Here is a 19656-nt window from a genome sequence, read left to right as displayed (position 1 = left end):
AAAATTCTGCGTGAAATCTGGCTTTGCATCTAATCTTAGACACCAGTTCTACAAGTTATTGGAAACAAATCCTTTACTTTGGATTTCCCTTATAGAAAGAAACAAACGTCAGTATAGTGGAGCACAGTAACTAAGCATCACAGATTGTGTGGAAATTACAATGGATATGGAAGAACTACATAAATCTTTCATTAGTTCCTTTTGATGTTGCATCCAAGAACTAAGACCACATCATCCCAAGGGAGAGCCATCCTTTTTTCCACTCCATAAGGGACTTGACTGTAGCTTGGTTTATCATCTGGATTACTGTATATATATCTTTGCTTGTGGACACTGGATAGCTTAGGGCTTGGGGGCCATAGGAGGGGATATCATCACAGTCTTTGTGTTTCGAACAAATAGCGTGTTCTCCCTCCATTTGTCTTTGCTGATTCTCAGCGGGTCGTTGCCTCTATTGTGAGAGGGGTCCGTGTTGATGAGACCAGCCGGTAATCATGGCATCTCCAGGAATCGGACTTCTTTTCCTAATTATGCTTGCACAAGCTGGGTTTTGAATTTGTTCTGTATGTGCTATATTTTACCACACATGAACACTTGCAGCTGCCTCACTTCCTACTGTACTTCCATGCCTTTAGCCGTGTACACTCAAGTCTGCCAGGTCCTCTCACTGTACAGCACATTTAATATGTCTCTCATCACCCCTCGAACAAATTTCCTCCAAAAAGTGCAATGTATCTCAAGATAATGTCCACTGTTTTGCCATTGGATTGAGATGACATGTTAAGTCCGCCATCACGTAGCATTCATCTGTCCAGCTGTTCCCCCCATTGACATTGCAACTTTTCCAGGTTGTCGAATTTGTTTTGCATGACACTTGACTTAACTTTCCTTTTTTTCGCAAGCTAATAAAAACCAGTACATCTAACTTGATGTATATTGTTATTTAAATGTATAGCACAAGTTTAGGTTAAAAAATTGCCACTCGAGATACACTTTAATATTTTTGGTGAGCTGTGGGTCTTGAACCTTCGACCCCTGGTCAGAAAGCCCCCACTGTGAACCCCAACTGAGATTTAAAAGCTTTCGGACAGATAGATATATTGGTTGCATTTAGCTACTTTGGAAAATTGGGCCTCAATCCTATTACGCTCATGCCTCTGGCACATTATACGCAAATCTAAAGACAACAACGTCCATGTGTTTGTTTTTATATCCCCTCCATTATGGTCAATAGCTTTAAAATAAAATAAGCCATGATATTATCCATAGCAAGTAGTACAAACTAACTGTACACTTTTTTCAGGCAAAGGAGGTGGAGAGGGTCATGTCCTGTGAGCTGCAGACACTTAAACAAGATGTGAAAAAAAACTCAATCCTCACAAGGGCTCAGGATGAAGAGATGATCAGTTCAATGAGAGAGCAGGTAAGCAAATATGGGACCAAATTGGGCCGCGGAATGAAATTTGTTATAAATACATGAATACAAAAACATATTGTATAGCCCCTGTGGATTTACATTTTGAAATATGTGGGTTTTTTTTCGGCCACTAAGTCAAAAAGGTCCCTGGCCCCGTCCTAATTAATTTGCACTCATTCAATAAGTGTCTCATGCGACCTGGTCACAGCCTTCAGCATATAGCACATTACTGTTTGTTTTCTAAGGCATTTAAGTGTGATCGTCAGAAATTCTTTTGATTGATTTTAAGCCATGAAACTACTGTAGAGTTGTCCGATATTATCGGGTACCCCATAGTACTGGTCGATAAAAGTATTTTAAAATATCGGATCATATTGACATCAGTTTTTTTTATTATCAGTTTTTGACCAATATGCATATGACATTGCTGTCATGTCCACTTACTGCATGTGTAGAGGCTTGTAAAATTAAACACCCCCTACAATTGTTTTTTTTTTTTTCCTTCTTTCTTTGTGTTAAATTATTTAACTTTGAAATATTTTAATTGATTCTAATATGAGCTCACATGCCTGTGTTTCAGGTGTTTTTTTCGCCCCTGCTAGTGCTCAGGTGTATATTATTTTTGATAAGTTCCAGCCCTTTCTGCTGACATAATCACATATTTACAAGAGTTCATTGTGACTAGAGAGAGCCAAATGGACGAGCTAATGTCTGCAGTCAGTGTACTATCACAGTTCTTGCCATCTCACCACGTTGTTTGTGCCTATACAAGTATCGCTTGTAAGTTACAGTATATTCTTCCTTTGTTTTATATTCATGAGCGTTGTGTACTATATTGGAGATGTGTGTATACTATATTTTGTTTGTATTTGTGGTAAAATGTGGTTACATTATTTCATTGCTTACAAGCAGTACTACCAACTGCTATTCAAATTGACATATGGTGAATACTTTGCTTTATTTTGTAACACTTTATTCCATATTATTGAAACAATGTTTTGTTGTTTTTGGTGTTACAAAAAAAAGTATCAGTGCTCTTGTCCAGAGAACGATAATCAACCACAGTAAAGTCAATTCAACTTTACTCCAGTGTCTGACATCTCTCCAGAGCCTGATTAGTTTACTGTCAATTTGTGTACCCATACTCACATTGAGAACAGAATGAGTGACTTTTTGGCACTTCCAACTTGCTCTTGCACTTGCACTTTATCTCCAAAAACTATCTTTGCACTACAGTGTTCCCTCGTTTTTCACGGTTAGTGGGGACCAGAACTTGCCCCGATAAGTAGAAAAACCGCAAAGTAGTGCCCCCGTATTTTATTATTATTTTTTAAAATTATTATTATATATTTTTTCTGGTGTTCAATGTATTTATTCAGATTTAGAATTGGTAAGAGATACATATAAGACGTGTTTGTGTTTGTTTTTGTTGTTGTTGTTTTTTTTTGAAAGTATGATAAAAAAACAAACTTGAATGTATGTATGTATGTATGTATGTATGTATGTATGTATTTATATATATATATATATATATATAATATATATATATATATATTTGGGCTGTCAAACGATTAAAATTTTTTAATCGAGTTAATTACAGCTTAAAAATTAATTAATCGTAATTAATCGCAGTTAATCGCAATTCAAACCATCTATAAAATATGCCATATTTTTCTGTAAATTATTGTTGGAACGGAAAGATAACACACTAGATGGATATATACATTCAACATACAGTACATAAGGACTGTATTTGTTTATTATAACAATAAATCAACAAGATGGCATTAACATTATTAACATTCTGTTAAAGTGATCCAAGGACAGAAAGACTTGTAGTTCTTAAAAAAAAAAAATGTTAGTACAAGTTATAGAAATCTTACATTAAAACCCCTCTTAATGTTTTCGTTTTAATAAAATTTGTAAAATTTTCAATCAAAAAAGAAACTAGTAGCCTGCCATTGTTGATGTCAATAATTACTTACACAATGCTCATGGGTGCTGAAGCCTATAAAATCAGTCGCACCCAAGCGCCAGCAGAGGGCGGCAAAACTCCATAAAACACAACAAGTGAGCGTTTCACTGTACTGTCATTTAAATCTGTCTGAGCGGGGCATCTGCATTAATTGCGTCAAATCTTTGAACGTGATTAATTTAAAAAAATAATTAACGCCCGTTAACGCGATAATTTTGACAGCCCTAATGTGTATGTGTATGTATACATATATATATATATATATATATATATATATATATATATTACTAAATGGTTTTTAAGCACTTCAAGTGTAATTATGATAGGTATTAAACACGTTATTGTCCCACTGAATTATTTTCAAACAAGAATAAAGTAGAAAAATGCTTGTCTTTATTGAATGCTTCATTGAGTGAGTCCACACAGATTGCCACAGCAACAGTTTAACAAGCTAAATGATGATAGACGCATGCTGCGCTTTGAAGTTTTGGCTTCCAAGCGTCTCTGGCAAAATCAAACCTTAGCATCTGTCAATCATCGTTAACTTTAATAAGTAACTCTGATCTGGACAGCTCATGTTTATATATTTATTTTTTTTAATTGAAAAAAAAAAAAACAAATCTGCGATGGACTGAGGGCGTGAAGTTTGAAGTGCGAAATAGTGAGGGATCACTGTATTTTGATTTCAACAATAAATATCGTGGTGCAATATAGGCACTTTTCCCCCCATAACTTCAGGTGAAGTTGTTCTGTTATTTTTCACAGAATGTTTATTTGTAAAACCTTGAAGTTGTTACATTTATCATTAGTAAAGCGTCCAGTGAGGCATCACAATGCATCAGTTATGTGTTAAAAAGTAATTATCGCACAACTATATGAAACCCTCACACTCAATTTTATCTAATATATGTTCTATTGGATTGGGAGAATTCTGCAGATTTCACAGGTAGAATGAGTAAATAAAATGGCTTAAGTCCCCTCTTTAATTTTCCACCTGAACAAATGTCCTAACTACTAAAAGGCTTCAACAAATGCCATTAAATATTTCTCCATTCAACACAATTGTTGTTGATGAAAACTCAAATTGACCTACCTACTCAGTGATAACTGCCTTTTGATTGTATTAAGGAATGTCTCAGACAGTTTTGTTTGTGGGTGTGTATACAGGTGTTGCGCCTCACCCAAAGGGAACAGGCTTTGGAAGAGCGTTTGGAGAGCGTTTGTCAGGAGAATGCTGAGCTGAGAGCCAATTTAGCCTCTTTGAACGCACGCCTGGCTTTGCATGACCAACTCCAACAGCAGCACAGCCAGCAGGTAGAGATACACACATGCACACACATTGATCTTTAAAAGTATGTCAAGACACTCACGCAACTTTACTAGAGGACAATTAGTTTTTCAAACGTAATTTGACACTGCGGATTGTGCTTGACTTCCATTAGTAAGAGGAATTCAAACTTTCCCTCAGGCAGTTGAGGCTTCAGTGGGATTGTGAAATGTTAACTACAACTTCTACTGTTCCTACTTACTTCAGATTCACCTGCAGGTCTAGATTCCACTCATTCATTAGGTTTCACATTTACTGAAAGTATGAATCTGGCATGTCAGGATTTCTGTCTCACTTGGAACTACCTACGTTAATTTTAAACTTAGATGGCCTTCGGTCTAAAAATTTGACCCACCTATTCAATTCGTCTTTGTTTTTAAAGTCATTCGCTCTGTAAAAGTTTAGCTTCCATCTATCAATATGCTCAGATCTTCAATGGCGATGTGAGATGTGGAGATGTTTAATTGATACGTAGTCGCTAATCTTCACTCACCTGCTGTAGTTTTAATTTTTCATTCCTGGTATCTAAACCTGAGAATTCAGTTCTTGCTGCTTGTAGTACAATATCCTCTTTGTCTGCACTGTGTACTTCTTTGAAACATAAAATTTCTACTCACAATAATTGCTTATGTGCTTGAACCAGTTAGAGCAATTGTGAAAAAAAGTGAAAATACTATTGAGCATTAATTTTGTCTATCATTAATATGGTTTTGTGTGTTGTTTTTTATCAGCTCACTGAAGCGTTACAGGAACTGGAGGTGGCTCGGTGCCGCTCACAGCAGCTTCAAGCACAAGTGGAGGAGCTGGAAGAACAGGTGTCCCTACAAGAATACAAAAACGTTGGAGATGTGTCCCTGCTCTCCGAGTTAGACATGGCTGACCTAGGAGTCAGTAAAGAAGAGGTATCAAAAGACCCTGAATTTATAGTGACAAAGTATACTTATTTTCGGCACTATAAGGCGCACCTAAAAGTCTTCAATTTTCTCAAAAGCCGACTGTACGCTTTATATTTGGATCAATATTGGTTACCCTTTAGTGCAGCTCCTTCTAGGGGATACATAATGCAACCCCAACCTCTACTACTACTACTGTGCCTTATAATATGGTGCGCCCTGTATATGAAAAGTTTTAAATCAGGCATTTTATTGAAGGTGCACCTTATACTCCAATGTGCCTTATAGTGCGGAAAATACAGTGTTCGGTATGTAGTACATTTCTTGGAAAAAAAACAAAAAAACCTGCTCCATTCTTGTAAACGAAGTGTCGAAACAAATGAAACAATTAGACCCATCCCTTTGTCACTTACACATCATATAGTTCTCCGCTCTATTGGTAAGGAAAACTACTGCAGTATAGTAACTGTCTGGATTAAAATTAGGGAATCTTGCCTCAGTTTAACAAATTTCTTACATGGTACTAAAGATTATGCCATTTTTAAAGGAGTATTCTTTTTCCCCAGTGTCTTCTGTGCATCAGAGTTTTATGTACATTACTATGCCCATTTCGGTTAAATTTTCAGGTTTCTCTGCCTGAGTCCAGTATGCTTTTGTGTTTCTGTCATCTGAGTAGATGGGAAATTTGGGTTCAGGTCTCCCTTAGCTACACACATGAATCATTTAATATAACCACATTTGAGTGTTTCAGGGTGTAGAACCACCAAGACGTGCATGCAACATGTTTGCCCTCTCATCATAACATTTATAGCTATCTCTTCTTTCATACAGTATTTGAACTGAAGTACTGTACTGTAATTAGATATCTATTGGGAGAGACCATGTACCTCCAGCAACATAACATTTGGTGTCACCTAGATGGTTGGTGTTTGGAATATTGCTCAAAGAGAAAAGACTATTTTTTTCAAGTCAGACAAATTCACATCACCATCACTTGAACAACATTTAGTTAAAGGGGTTAAACAAATGACTTCTATTTTTTTATAATGGGTAACTATATTGGTAAATACAGCCCCCTAGCAAGAAAAAGTCAGACACATGTTTTTAAATTTCAGGTATTGTTAAGTCACCTGATTTCCTTCCACGCAGGTTTGGTTAAATTTTTAGTCTGAATATGAGAGGGGGTTGTCTGCCGGTCTTTTTATATGCCATGTTTCACTGGTGATTGAATTAAATTCATTTATTCAAATTTCACACTGCCTATCGTCACGAAAGTTGGGGGGCTGCTGGACCCTATCCTCATCTATATATGGGCAGGAGGCAGGGTACACTCTGAATTGGTTGCCAGCCAATTGTTACTAAATTAAATCTTCCACAATATATTTATAAAATATACTTGGTGTATGCTTTGGAAATGACGGTTAACCTAATACAATTTTACTCTTTTTAAATCTAGCTAACAGAAGAAATGGGGGTGATCCTTCAGTTGCTGCAGCCACTAGCTGAAAAAACTTCAACACATTGTGAGGATAAAGATCAGGAGAACCTAAAGGACATTCTTCACCAACTAAAGACTGTGGCCCAAACTCTCACACAGACCTCTGGCACACAGGTGACGAAACTGTAAAAAAATATAAAACAAAAACCTGTTTATTATACTGTAATGATGTCGTGGAAACTTCTAAAATGTTAATCCAAACTAATATTTCTGAAAAAAAGTACACATCTATAAGACCTGTATCTTTGTGTGTCACGGGTCATGTACAGTTATTTCTTGAGCACGACTGACACATAAGTCACTTTCCATAGATGCATGGCGTGAACCATGCTCCTTATAAGAGGATCATGGTTGACATATTTTTTGGCGCATACGCAGTTGGTTAAGTGGGAAGAAATCGTAAACAGCGGGCGAAATCTCCAATATACTGTAAGGTCAGAAGAATGGTGGATGGAAGTTTAGAAAAAATCTTGAAATATGCATTGGCAACATAATCGAATTCAAATCCCTAGAATTATTTATTTTTTAAGCAATGCTGGGCCAGTCTGTTCTACGAAGCACAAAGCCTTAGTCATGCTAATAATGGATTAGATACTACATAAATTATTTTTTGTTAAAATAAAATGACACTCATCAAATAGTAATGGTTAAAAAAAAGCCTTGCAATGACAATACTGTAAATGTATCTGCATTTTTACATTGACCGCAATTCAGTGTACACTAAACGTGGTTAGTCCAAAATTACATCTATAAATGATAATTTGTAGTATTGTACAGCGTTTGAGCAACATTTGATGTGTGGGGGAAGCACTACTAGTATATAATAATTGGGACATGCTAACAGAACATTAGGTTTAATCTCCTGAGCACCCGCAGCTATTCATTTATCGCGGTCCACTGCGTTGGGAATTAAAAAACAAACTTTTTATCAGGCCCCCAACAATTGCGCACACAGCAATAAGGAACCATACAATCATTCTCCGAATGACTGAAAAACAATCAAACTCAATGTAAAACATGGCGATTCTTGCCACACACTCCCATGATGCAATGTGAGAAATGTCAAAGATGACACAAAAGATCCTGTTATGGAATGAAAGAAAACCAAGGGAATCCATTATCTTCAAAATACTGTAGTATGGCACAGAAAACCCCTATATCAGGAATAAACCTTGAATTGAAGGAGGAGACCTTAGGTACTGTTTCTCAGCATTTCATAGCGCCGCATCGACAATGCAACTTATCTTCTCATTACACCTATGATATCAAGGTCAAGTCTTTTATTGATATTATATTTCACCATTAGTAATGATTAACATTTTGGTCTCAACTTTTATCCAGCCATCCATATTCCATACTGCTTATGGCTAAAAATGTTGGAGTATGTTATTCATGTTAAATTTGTTGAGTTGTTTGCCATGGGAAAAATTCATTTCAAAATCAGAACAAATCACAAAAAGGCCTTGGTTGCAAAGCTGATTATATTATTGTTATTATTATTTTTTATTTATTTATTTATTTATTTATTTAGAGGTTCCACTGCACTCGAGATTTTCCCAGGTTGCGTTTACTACTGTATTGCGCATTACAAGAAGCAAAAAGCTTGTAACCAAGTAACACATTTCTTTGTTGTTAAAACAAGGCTTTAATCAAATTAAATTTAAAATCCATTTTTTTCTGCTCAATGCAAGTTTTTTTTTTTTTTTTGCCATTATGTAACACGATATTAAAGTACTTCTATCACTGTCCTGCTCATCTGACAAATTTTGACTAATCTTTACAAATCACAGTTTAAATGCATATCAAAGCCATCTTTAAATGCAAGAGATGATACAGGTAGTCCGCGAGTTATGATATACTTGATTTATGTGATTTCGACTTTACGACGCCGGAGTTTCGTCCGCCTTTTTGTCTGCAGTCATTTTTTTTTTAGTTGCATAAACAGTCCGATATTGTATCCCACAGTATCTCATTTTTTACTTTATTAATATGACGTGTTCTGTCTTCACTAAACGTGAAGTTGTTCAGCTTTACACACAGCAAACAAGGCAATTGTGTTTTTTGAAGCTTTTTACTTTCTTCGCTTTTGACAATTTGTAAAGCTGTAACACACATACAGTGGGGCAAATAAGTATTTAGTCAACTACTAATTGTGCAAGTTCTCCCACTTTAAAATATTAGAGAGGCCTGTAATTTTCAACATGGGTAAACCGCAACCATGAGAGACAGACTGGAAAAAAAACGGAAAATCACATTGTTTGATTTTTAAAGATTTTATTTGCAAATTATGGTGGAAAATAAGTACCGTAATTTCCCGAAAATAAGGCACACTTTTTCCCCCCAAATCCACTTGTAAAATCGAGGGTGCGCATTATACACGGGTATATGGATGGAGACAGAAATAAATACATATAAATATGTATATTTGAAGACTTTTTCTTTATTGACACGGCCATGTTGTGTTAAAGAAAACGCATACGGTGATCTGTTGCCGCCATTACGGTAAATTACGTCACCGTTTGTTTTGGTAATACTTCACTCTGATTGGTCGAATGACTTCCGTGAGTTCGTTTCGTCTGCACTGTTATGAGCTCCTTTCGTTTTCCCACTTCAGTCGTCACTTTTACTTTACAGTAGAATTCCAAGGAAGATACATTTGCGGTATTTCATGATGATGAAACGAGCAAGCTACACGGCAGCCTTCAAAAGGAAAGTAATTTCCGTATCTGAGGAAGCTGGAATTCGTGAAGCGGCAAGACGGTATGACGTCGGAGAATCGAGTGTGCGGTATTGGAAACGAATGAAGAAGCAGCTGGAACAAGCAAAGTCATCAGCCAAAGCAATTGGTAGGGGCAGAAAAGCACTTGTAAGAATGCTTTAGATGTTCATGTATAATACAGATATGGCTGTTTTGTTTTATCACGGGTTCTCTTAAGTTGGAGAAGTTGTTAAAGGTTGTTACAGTAATGTTTTGCACTACCGGAACGGTAATTATCACTGTGCTGTGTTATGTCTGTTTATAATTTGTTAAATTAAAATGACATTTCTGTATTTCTACACGAGCTGTTTTCTTGTATTCTACCGTATTTATTGGTGCTAAAATTAGGGTGCGCGTTATACACGGGTACAAGAATTTTCCCTAGATTTTGCAGGTAAATTGGGGGTGCGCGTTATACACGGGTGCGCCTTATATTCGGGAAATTACGGTATTTGGACAATACCAAAAGTTGATCTCAATACTTTGTTATGTACCCTTTGTTGGCAATAACGGAGGCCAAACGTTTTCTGTAACTCTTCACAAACTTTTCACACACTGTTGCTGGTATTTTGGCCCATTCCTCCATGCAGATCTCCTCTAGAGCAGTGATGTTTTGAGGCTGTCGTTGGGCAACACGGACTTTCAACTACCTCCACATATTTTCTATGGGGTTGAGATCCGGAGACTGGCTAGGCCACTCCAGGACCTTGAAATGCTTCTTACGAAGCCACTCCTTTGTTGCCCTGGCTGTGTGTTTGGGATCATTGTCATGCTGAAAGACCCAGCCCTTGTCTCATCTTCAATGCCCTTGCTGATGGAAGGAGATTTTCACTCAAAATCTCTCGATACATGGCCCCATTCATTCTTTTCTTTACACGGATCAGTCGTCCTGGTCCCTTTGCAGAAAAACAGCCCCAAAGCATGATGTTTCCACCCCCATGCTTCACAGTGGATATAGTGTTCTTCGGATGCAATTCAGCATTCTTTCTCCTCCAAACATGAGAACCTGTGTTTCTACCAAAAAGTTCTATTTTGGTTTCATCTGACCATAACACATTCTCCCAGTCCTCTTCTGGATCATCCAAATGCTCTCTAGCGAAACGCAGACGGACCTGGACGTGTACTTTCTTCAGCAGGGGGACACGTCTGGCAGTGCAGGATTTGAGTCCCTGGCAGCGCATTGTGTTACTGATAGTAGCCTTTGTTACTGTGGTCCCAGCTCTCTGTAGGTCATTCACTAGGTCCCCGCGTGTGGTTCTGGGATTTTTGCTCCCCGTTCTTGTTATCATTTTGACGCCACGGGGTGAGATCTTGCATGGAGCCCCAGATCGAGGGAGGTGTCTTTTATACCGATAATCAGTTAAAACAGGTGCCATTAATACAGGTAACGAGTGGAGCCTTGTTAGACCTCGTTAGAAGTTAGACGTCTTTGACAGCCAGAAATCTTGCTTGTTTGCAGGTGACCAAATACTTATTTTCCACTCGAATTTGGAAATAAATTCTTTAAAAATCAAACAATGTGATTTTCTGTTTTTTTTGTCACATTCTGTCTCTCATGGCTGAGGTTTACCCATGTTGACAATTACAGGCCTCTCTAATCTTTTCAAGCAGGAGAACTTGCACAATTGGTGGTTGACTAAATACTTATTTGCACAACTCTATGTACACTTATGTTCAAAATGACATGTATTCTAACAATAAAAGACTTGACACAAAACAATTAGTGTTCAAACGTCCATCTAGTCTGATCAATGAGAAAATTTAGTAGATTAAATTAGCCTAACCAAAGTCTGCTATCTTAAATGCTACGAATGCTAACGTACAGTATTTACAATTCTCATCGCAAATCGCTCACACTTATCTCCAAAAACTGTAGCTCTAAACTTAATTGCAAATGCATACACTAAACATGTGCCAGTTATCGGTTTCGAGGTATACCGTGGTATGAAAGCGCCAAGGTTTCAAAACCGCAATCCATCGCTTGCAGCTGTAAGGCTCAACCCTCCCCCACCAGTTGTTGCTCAGTGTCAGTCAGTCAGCTGTGACACTGTCATGAACGTTTCCCACCAGGTACTAGAGTTAACTCCAACGTGTTTAGTGTGTCTAGCGGTGGTAATACATGTGGTGTTTTTTCTCTCTGGCAACTGTCTGTGTTGTGAAAGAGAGTATGTGTATAAAATAGACATGATATGAGTCATTCACACCTGCTTTTTATGGAAAATAATTCAATTATTTTTGTTCTGATAGCAATAATGCTGAGCTGTGATTGTGCGTTTAGGCTCACCTACAGTAAAGGACTTCATTTATTTTTATTTTGTTCATATATATTTTTTAGATTTATTTTAAATTTGCTAATATGTTTGACGAATTGAAAATCCTGCTCAATGGATTTTTTTTTTTTTTTTTTTTTTTAAATCCAGATTTCTCAAAGTAACACATTTTAGAGCTGTAATTGCGATACCGCGATAACGTGATATTTTGGCTTAAGGTTATCATACTGTCAGAATATCATACCGGCACATGCCTAGCATACACAACATATATTAGCTGAAACAATTTACAGCCTGATGTGGACCAATCCATAGAGCTGCTATCCTTTATGTGTCATAGACATGGAGCAATTGTGGTCTTTCCAGAAAAGCTGGACGTCTAAGCTGGATTCTTTAAAGGGGGGCTATACTTTGATACGGACAAAATAATATTACACCTTGTTTTAATCCTTGTGAGACACATTATCAGTCATGACAGTACTGCTGACAGTTATTTTTATGGTTGATTTATAAAAAGATACACATTAGAAATGAACTTTATATACAACCCTAAGTCCAATGGAATTTTTGTGAAACGTAAAGATACAATGATTCTCAACTAATGTGAAACCTATATTTAATTGAATACACTACAAAGACATTATATTTAATGTTCAAACTGATAAGCTTTATTGTTTCAAAATATACTCATTGACTTATATTTTTTATGACTGCAACACAGGGTCAGGTTTACTACTGTATTACATCACCCTTACTTTTAAACACATTCAATAAATGTTTGGAATCTGAGGAAACTAATTGTTGTAGTTTTGTAGGTGGTCTAGTCCTGCTCGCTATACTGCTTCAGTTGTATAGCAGTCGGGCGCTTTATAATGTGCCACACATTTTCAATGGGAGGCAAGTTTAGACTGCATGCAGGCCAGTCTAGTACCCACACTCTTTTACTACAAAGGCACACTGTTGTAACACATGCAGAATGTTGTTCGGCATTGTCTTGCTGAAATAGGCAGAGGGGTCCACGAAAAAGACCTTGCTTGGATGGCAGCATATGTTTCTCCAAAACCTGTATGTAATGTTCAGCATTAATGGTGCATTCACAGATGCAATTGGCACTAACACAGCCCCATACCATCACAGATGCTGGCTTTTGAAATGAGCGCTATGAACAACTTGGGTTGTTTTTGTCCTCATTAGTGCAGATAACACGGCTCCCCAGTTTTCCACAAAGAACTTCTAATCGTGATTCGTCTGACCACAGAACAGTTTTCTACTTTGCCACACTCCATTTTAAATTACCTCCGGCCCAGAGAAAACGACTGTGCTTCTGGGTCCTGCTTAGAAAAGAACTTCTTCGAATAAATATAGGTTGAACATGATTTGCAAATGACAGTATTCTTTTGTCACAACGTCACAACTTCATCGGAATTGGGCTTGTAAAATTTCTTTTAATTAAACACACTAAAAGTATTAAGTCTAATACTGTAGGTTCCTTTTTTGTGGATTTGCATCTATTAGTATACAAAGTACATGTTATCAAAAAGGCCACTCACAGGCCATTATTCTTACAGAAGAATTATAGAAAATGAACATATAAAGTATAATATCTGTTTGCCCTCTTCAGAAGTTGCAGCTGCAGCAGGAGAATGCGGCAATGAGGCAGAAGCTGCAGAGGGTCAAGGAGCAGGCAGAAGTCGCCCAACAGGCCATCAGGGACCGAGATGAAGCCATTGCCAAGTTAGTCATCTTTAAAACTAAATTTAATTTATGCCAATGATCATATGCATACTGTATGTCCAAAAATCTTGAGAAACTCTTAAACACCATAAAGTAGGTTTTTAAATTTTAAGGCTGCATTATCCTTTGTGTTGTCATGTAATCCTTTAAAGGGTACCACTGGTGTAAATACAAGTAGTTCTTAAAACTCAAATGTTAGTACGAGTTATAATAATTTGATATTAAAACCCCTCTAAATGTTTTCGTTTTCATAACATTTGTAAAATCATTTTAACTAGTAGGTCGCCATTCGGGCACCGCATTCGACACTGTTGATCTCAACATACTACTCAGCAGATTGGAACAGTGGGTAGGTCTTATTGACACTGTTCTTCAGTGGTTCACATCTTATTTACATGATAGGGATTTCTTTGTGTCAATCGGAAACCATCAGTCGAACCAAATTCGCGTGTGGAGTCATTCAAGGGTAAATTCTTGGACAACTCTTATTTAACATCTATATGCTTCCTCTAGCTCAGATTATGGAACAGTATGACATCTCCTATCACACCTATGCAGATGACACACAATTGTACATTTCTGTGTCCCTACATGATTATAGTCCCTTAGTCTCCCTGAGTAAATGCATTCATCAAATCAATGAATGGATGTGCCAGAATTTTCTCCAGTTAAATGTGGAAAAGACAAAAGTGATCATTTTTGGGCCAAACAAGGAAAGGTGAAAGATAAGCAGGCACCTTAGAACAATGTCACTTACAGCTACAAATCAAGTCAGAAACCTTGGCGTAATTATTGACTCAGGCCTAAAATTTGATAGCCATCTAAAGTCCGTCACTAAATCTGTTTATTACCACCTAAAAAATATAGCCAGAATTAAGGGGCTTCTGACTCAACAAGACATGGAAAAACTTATGCATGCATTCATTTTCAGCAGATTGGACAATTGTAACGGTATATTTACGGGTCTTGATAAAAAATCAGTCAGGAAGCTGCAGCTAGTACAGAATGCTGCAGCCAGAGTCCTCACAAATACAAGGAAGCTGGACCACATTACACCGGTTTTGAAATCGCGACACTGTCTTCCAGTGAGTCAAAGGATAGACCACAGGTGTCAAGCCGATTCCAGAAAGGGCCAAGTGGGTGCAGGTTTGCTTTCCACCCAATGAAGAGGACACCTTTTCACCAATCAGATTTTTTACATGTGTACTCAGTTAAACTTTGTCAGGTGCTGCTTGTTTCAGTAGGAAGTTCATTGGTTAAACTCTCTTCACGGAATCGGTTGGAACAAAATCCAGCACCCACTTGGCCCTTTCTGGAATCGGTTTGACACCTGTGGGATAAACTATAAAATACTACTGCTCGTCTTCAAAACACTTAATGGCCTCGGACCAAAATACATGCTTGATTTGTTAGATTCCTATGAGACATCTAGACCCCTAAGGTCGTCTGGAACCAGTCTCCTGCATCTTCCAAGAACAAGAACCAAGCAGGGTGAGGCAGCATTTAGTTATTATGCTCCTCACCTCTGGAACAAGTTACCTGAACGTCTGAAGTATGCTCAAACTGTTAGCTCCTTTAAATCAGGGCTAATCAGGGCTTGTTTAGACTGCATAGTCATAATTGTCTATATATTTCAATCTACTTGCTTTCTATTCCTCTTGTGCTTATCCCCATTGCTGATTTCAATTATTATTATGATTAGTAGTTTTTGTTTTATTTTTATTTATTTATTTTTATTCTATTTGTGATTGAATGCGATTTTTATGTATAGTTTTATTTCCAATTTTGATTGTCTTGGTTTTTACGTTGTATTGATTTAAATGTGATTTTTATGCTCTTCATGTGATGTAAAGCACTTTGAATTGCCTTGTGTTGAATTGTGCTATATAAATAAATTTGCCTTGCCTAACAAAGTACTGAGATGAACTTTTGGTATTGACCAAATACTTATTTTCCACCATGAACTGCAAATGAATTCTTTGAAAATCAAACAATGTGATTTTCTGTTGGTTTTTTTCCCCCACATTCTGTCTCTCATGGTTGAGGTTTACCCATGTTGACAATTACATACCTCTCTAATCTTTTCAAGTAGGAGAACTTGCACAATTGGTGGTTGAGTAAATACTTATTTGCCCCACTGTATGTCTTTCTATCCGTGGTACCCTTTAATCTGGTGTTCACAGATCTTAGAAATGTCACAAACATAATTAAAAAATATTGCTATATTTTTACTGAGTAACATTCTAGAGAATTTGAAGAATGTATAAGGAGTCTGCAATCAATCTAAAATACCAATTTTTAATAATATAAAGAAAAAAATACCCACACAAAAGACTTATGAATGTTAAATATTAAAGAATGAGAGAATTTAAATCAATGGCTTAAAGATAAAAAGTTTACAACTCTGTATATACAGTGTGCACTATTAACTATTCATTGTTTGGGCAATCTGTTTAGGAGTATAGGTTTTAGAAAAAGTTAAAAGTAACATAAAATTGATGGATTCTCTGTACATTTGTTGCAGGAAAAACCTGATGGAAGCTGAATTGGTCCGGAGTAAAAACGAAATGATGTCTCTGAACAATCAGTTGTTAGACGCAATTCAAAGGAAACTGGAGCTTTCACAGGAATTGGAGGCATGGCAGGTAAGTTCCCATTTCTGTTCTCACATGGATTCCCTTGGGCTGTAAGAACACAAACTCATGTACATACATCACATTACAAGGGTGTTCTGAATTTGTTTTTGTTTTGACAGTGACAGTTACTGTTTGTGGAAATGGTCATCTGTGAAAACAGGGTGTGCATGTGCTTTGTCTCCAGCCTAAGTGCTTGAAGCAGTATACTAGCTAGCGTTTGTCCTAGTAATATTTCTCGTATATAGTGTAAGGTATACTGTATATATAATGTGTGGTGTGTTTACTATACCGCTATTGTGAAGAACAGAGTCATGTCTTCAACAGACTTAAATCTTATAGACCCTACTCACCGACGTCACAGAATAACGTGTCGCTGTATCCGGCCGCCATATTGTCCGTCTCTTTAGCCCTATTCTCAATGTTTTCAATTAGTCGTTCAGTTTATAGAGTAATTCATGGAAGCCCCAGTACTTTCAGACGCTGTAAACTCATTGGATGCGTTGCATAAAAGGCGTTATGTGGAAAAGCTTCAGTCTATCCATTCACCAGATTCACCTAAATCGATATTTTTCGACCCGCTGTTTCGCCCTACCTGCTTGACATCTGCTACCCTGATATCTACAACTATCTTTTCCACAGAAACTCGGCCTATTCTCACGAAACTTTGAAAAACATTAAGAGCAGCACTCTAAGCAACATTACCCTGTGTGATTTCTAAAATGGCGACAATCAAAAAAATAAAGTTGACTGCGATGGCCGACGCTTCAAGGATAGGTGGATATTGGATTATTTCTTCAATAAAACACGCAACAACTGTGTCTGCCTCATTTGCAAAGAGACAGTCGCTGTTTTCAAAGAGTTCAATGTGACGCGATAATAACAAGACACGCTGACATGTACGACAACATTCCAGGAAGATACGCAGCGAGAAATTATAGCAACTGGAAGCTAGTTTAATTTCACAGCAGCAGTATTTCGCAAGAGCCCGAGTGTCGAAAGAGAACGCCACAAAGACGAGACTGTTGAAATTATGAATTAAAAAAAATAATAAAGCAAATGTGACACACAGAAGGGCTTGCTAACATTTATTTAAATATATTGTTCTATGTAAATCAGCCAAGGTAGCCCCCCGCATTTTTACCCCACCAAATCTGGCCCCCTTTGCAAAAGGTTTGGACACACCTGTTTAACTGATGATCTGTAGACGAGGCCAGCTTCTTTCACTTGGTACCAGCTAAATATTATTCAAAATGTAATGATGGTGGAAGAAATAAGCATCTTGAATTTGAAACTGTATGTTGTCGGCGATTAGCCTCGCAATGATCCTAATTGTGGTTGTCAGCCCAAAACCCTCTAAATATATATTAAATGCATCTTACCAGATATAAAATGACTACTACATAATCCGTGGTAATGGTTTGGAGCCCAGCTTTCTCGTCGAATTGCAGCAGTCCATCTCGCTCTCCTCTCCGTGTCTCTCGGAATACGGTAGAACTTCAAGTCTCTCCGTCTATCTTCTCTGTTATTGCAACCAACTGCCACACATGCCTTCACCATTTTGATTATTAATGTTAACGAGCAGAAAAACACGCCATAATAGGAGGAATTCACGTAGCGGTAATGCGTCAAAACGACGAGTAGACGGACAATATGGCGCGGAGGCGTGGTTGTGACGTCATGTGAGTAGGGTCTATAGAGTGTTAGGGCTCTTACAGGTGTTAAGCTTTAAAGGCGGGAACACAATAGGCAGTTGCTTTGGTCACATGTTTGAAATAACTGGCCGTAAGGGGCATAACCTGAAGTTGTTGCAGTCGCTTGGTTGGTCGCGAGAAAGTTTGACATGCTGAACTTTCACTGTAGTCGCTTCCAGTTCAATCTCCTTTTCAGTGTCTTAGTCTTCTTTGGGGGTCAGTGGTATTCGGCAAACGAACCAAATTGTGCCAATTTGTTGGAGCAAGTATTGAGGAGTCAAGGGCCAAATATGCCAAGCTACAGTGCCTTGCAAAAGTATTCGGCCCCCTTGAACCTTGCAACCTTTCGCCACATTTCAGGCTTCAAACATAAAGATATAAAATTTTAATTTTTTGTCAAGAATCAACAACAAGTGGGACATAATCGTGAAGTGGAACAAAATTTATTGGATAATTTAAACTTTTTTAACAAATAAAAAACTGAAAAGTGGGGCGTGCAATATTATTCGGCCCCCTTGCGTTAATACTTTGTAGCGCCACCTTTTGCTCCAATTACAGCTGCAAGTCGCTTGGGGTATGTTTCTATCAGTTTTGCGCATCGAGAGACTGACATTCTTGCCCATTCTTCCTTGCAAAACAGCTCGAGCTCAGTGAGGTTGGATGGAGAGTGTTTGTCAACGGCAGTCTTCAGCTCTTTCCACAGATTCTCGATTGGATTCAGGTCTGGACTTTGACTTGGCCATTCTAACACCTGGATACGTTTATTTTTTAACCATTCCATTGTAGATTTGGCTTTATGTTTTGGATCATTGTCCTGTTGGAAGATAAATCTCCGTCCCAGTCTCAGGTCTTGTGCAGATACCAACAGGTTTTCTTCCAGAATGTTCCTGTATTTGGCTGCGTCCATCTTCCTGTCAATTTTAACCATCTTCCCTGTCCCTGCTGAAGAAAAGCAGGCCCAAACCATGATGCTGCCACCACCATGTTTGACAGTGGGGATGGTGTGTTCAGGGTGATGAGCTGTGTTGCTTTTACGCCAAACATATCGTTTTGCATTGTGGCCAAAAAGTTCAATTATTGTTTCATCTGACCAGAGCACTTTCTTCCACATGTTTGGTGTGTCTCCCAGGTGGCTTGTGGCAAACTTTAAACGACACTTTTTATGGATATCTTTGAGAAATGGCTTTCTTCTTGCCACTCTTCCATAAAGGCCAGATTTGTGCAGTGTACGACTAATTGTTGTCCTATGGACAGACTCTCCCACCTCAGCTGTAGATCTCTGCAGTTCATCCAGAGTGATCATGGGCCTCTTGGCTGCATCTCTGATCAGTTTTCTCCTTGTTTGAGAAGAAAGTTTGGAAGGACGGCCGGGTCTTGGTAGATTTGCAGTGGTCTGATGCTCCTTCCATTTCAATATGATGGCTTGCACAGTGCTCCTTGAGATGTTTAAAGCTTGG

General features: G+C 37.8%; 1 protein-coding gene across 1 annotated transcript in view; it reads left to right on the top strand.

Annotated features, from left to right (window-relative positions):
• si:ch211-235m3.5 (BICD family-like cargo adapter 1) overlaps window positions 1-19656 on the top strand; it is a 33610-nt gene that overhangs the window by 10737 nt on the left and 3217 nt on the right. Inside the window, exons 3-8 of the mRNA XM_057839661.1 lie at window positions 1304-1423; window positions 4560-4706; window positions 5451-5621; window positions 7069-7224; window positions 13760-13872; window positions 16397-16517. Coding sequence (XP_057695644.1) covers window positions 1304-1423; window positions 4560-4706; window positions 5451-5621; window positions 7069-7224; window positions 13760-13872; window positions 16397-16517 — 828 coding nt within the window. The remainder of the gene's footprint in view (window positions 1-1303; window positions 1424-4559; window positions 4707-5450; window positions 5622-7068; window positions 7225-13759; window positions 13873-16396; window positions 16518-19656) is intronic.

Source organism: Corythoichthys intestinalis, chromosome 6 (assembly GCF_030265065.1).
Source record: "Corythoichthys intestinalis isolate RoL2023-P3 chromosome 6, ASM3026506v1, whole genome shotgun sequence".
Taxonomy (NCBI): domain Eukaryota; kingdom Metazoa; phylum Chordata; class Actinopteri; order Syngnathiformes; family Syngnathidae; genus Corythoichthys; species Corythoichthys intestinalis.
This window is presented reverse-complemented; position numbering and strand designations above follow the sequence as displayed.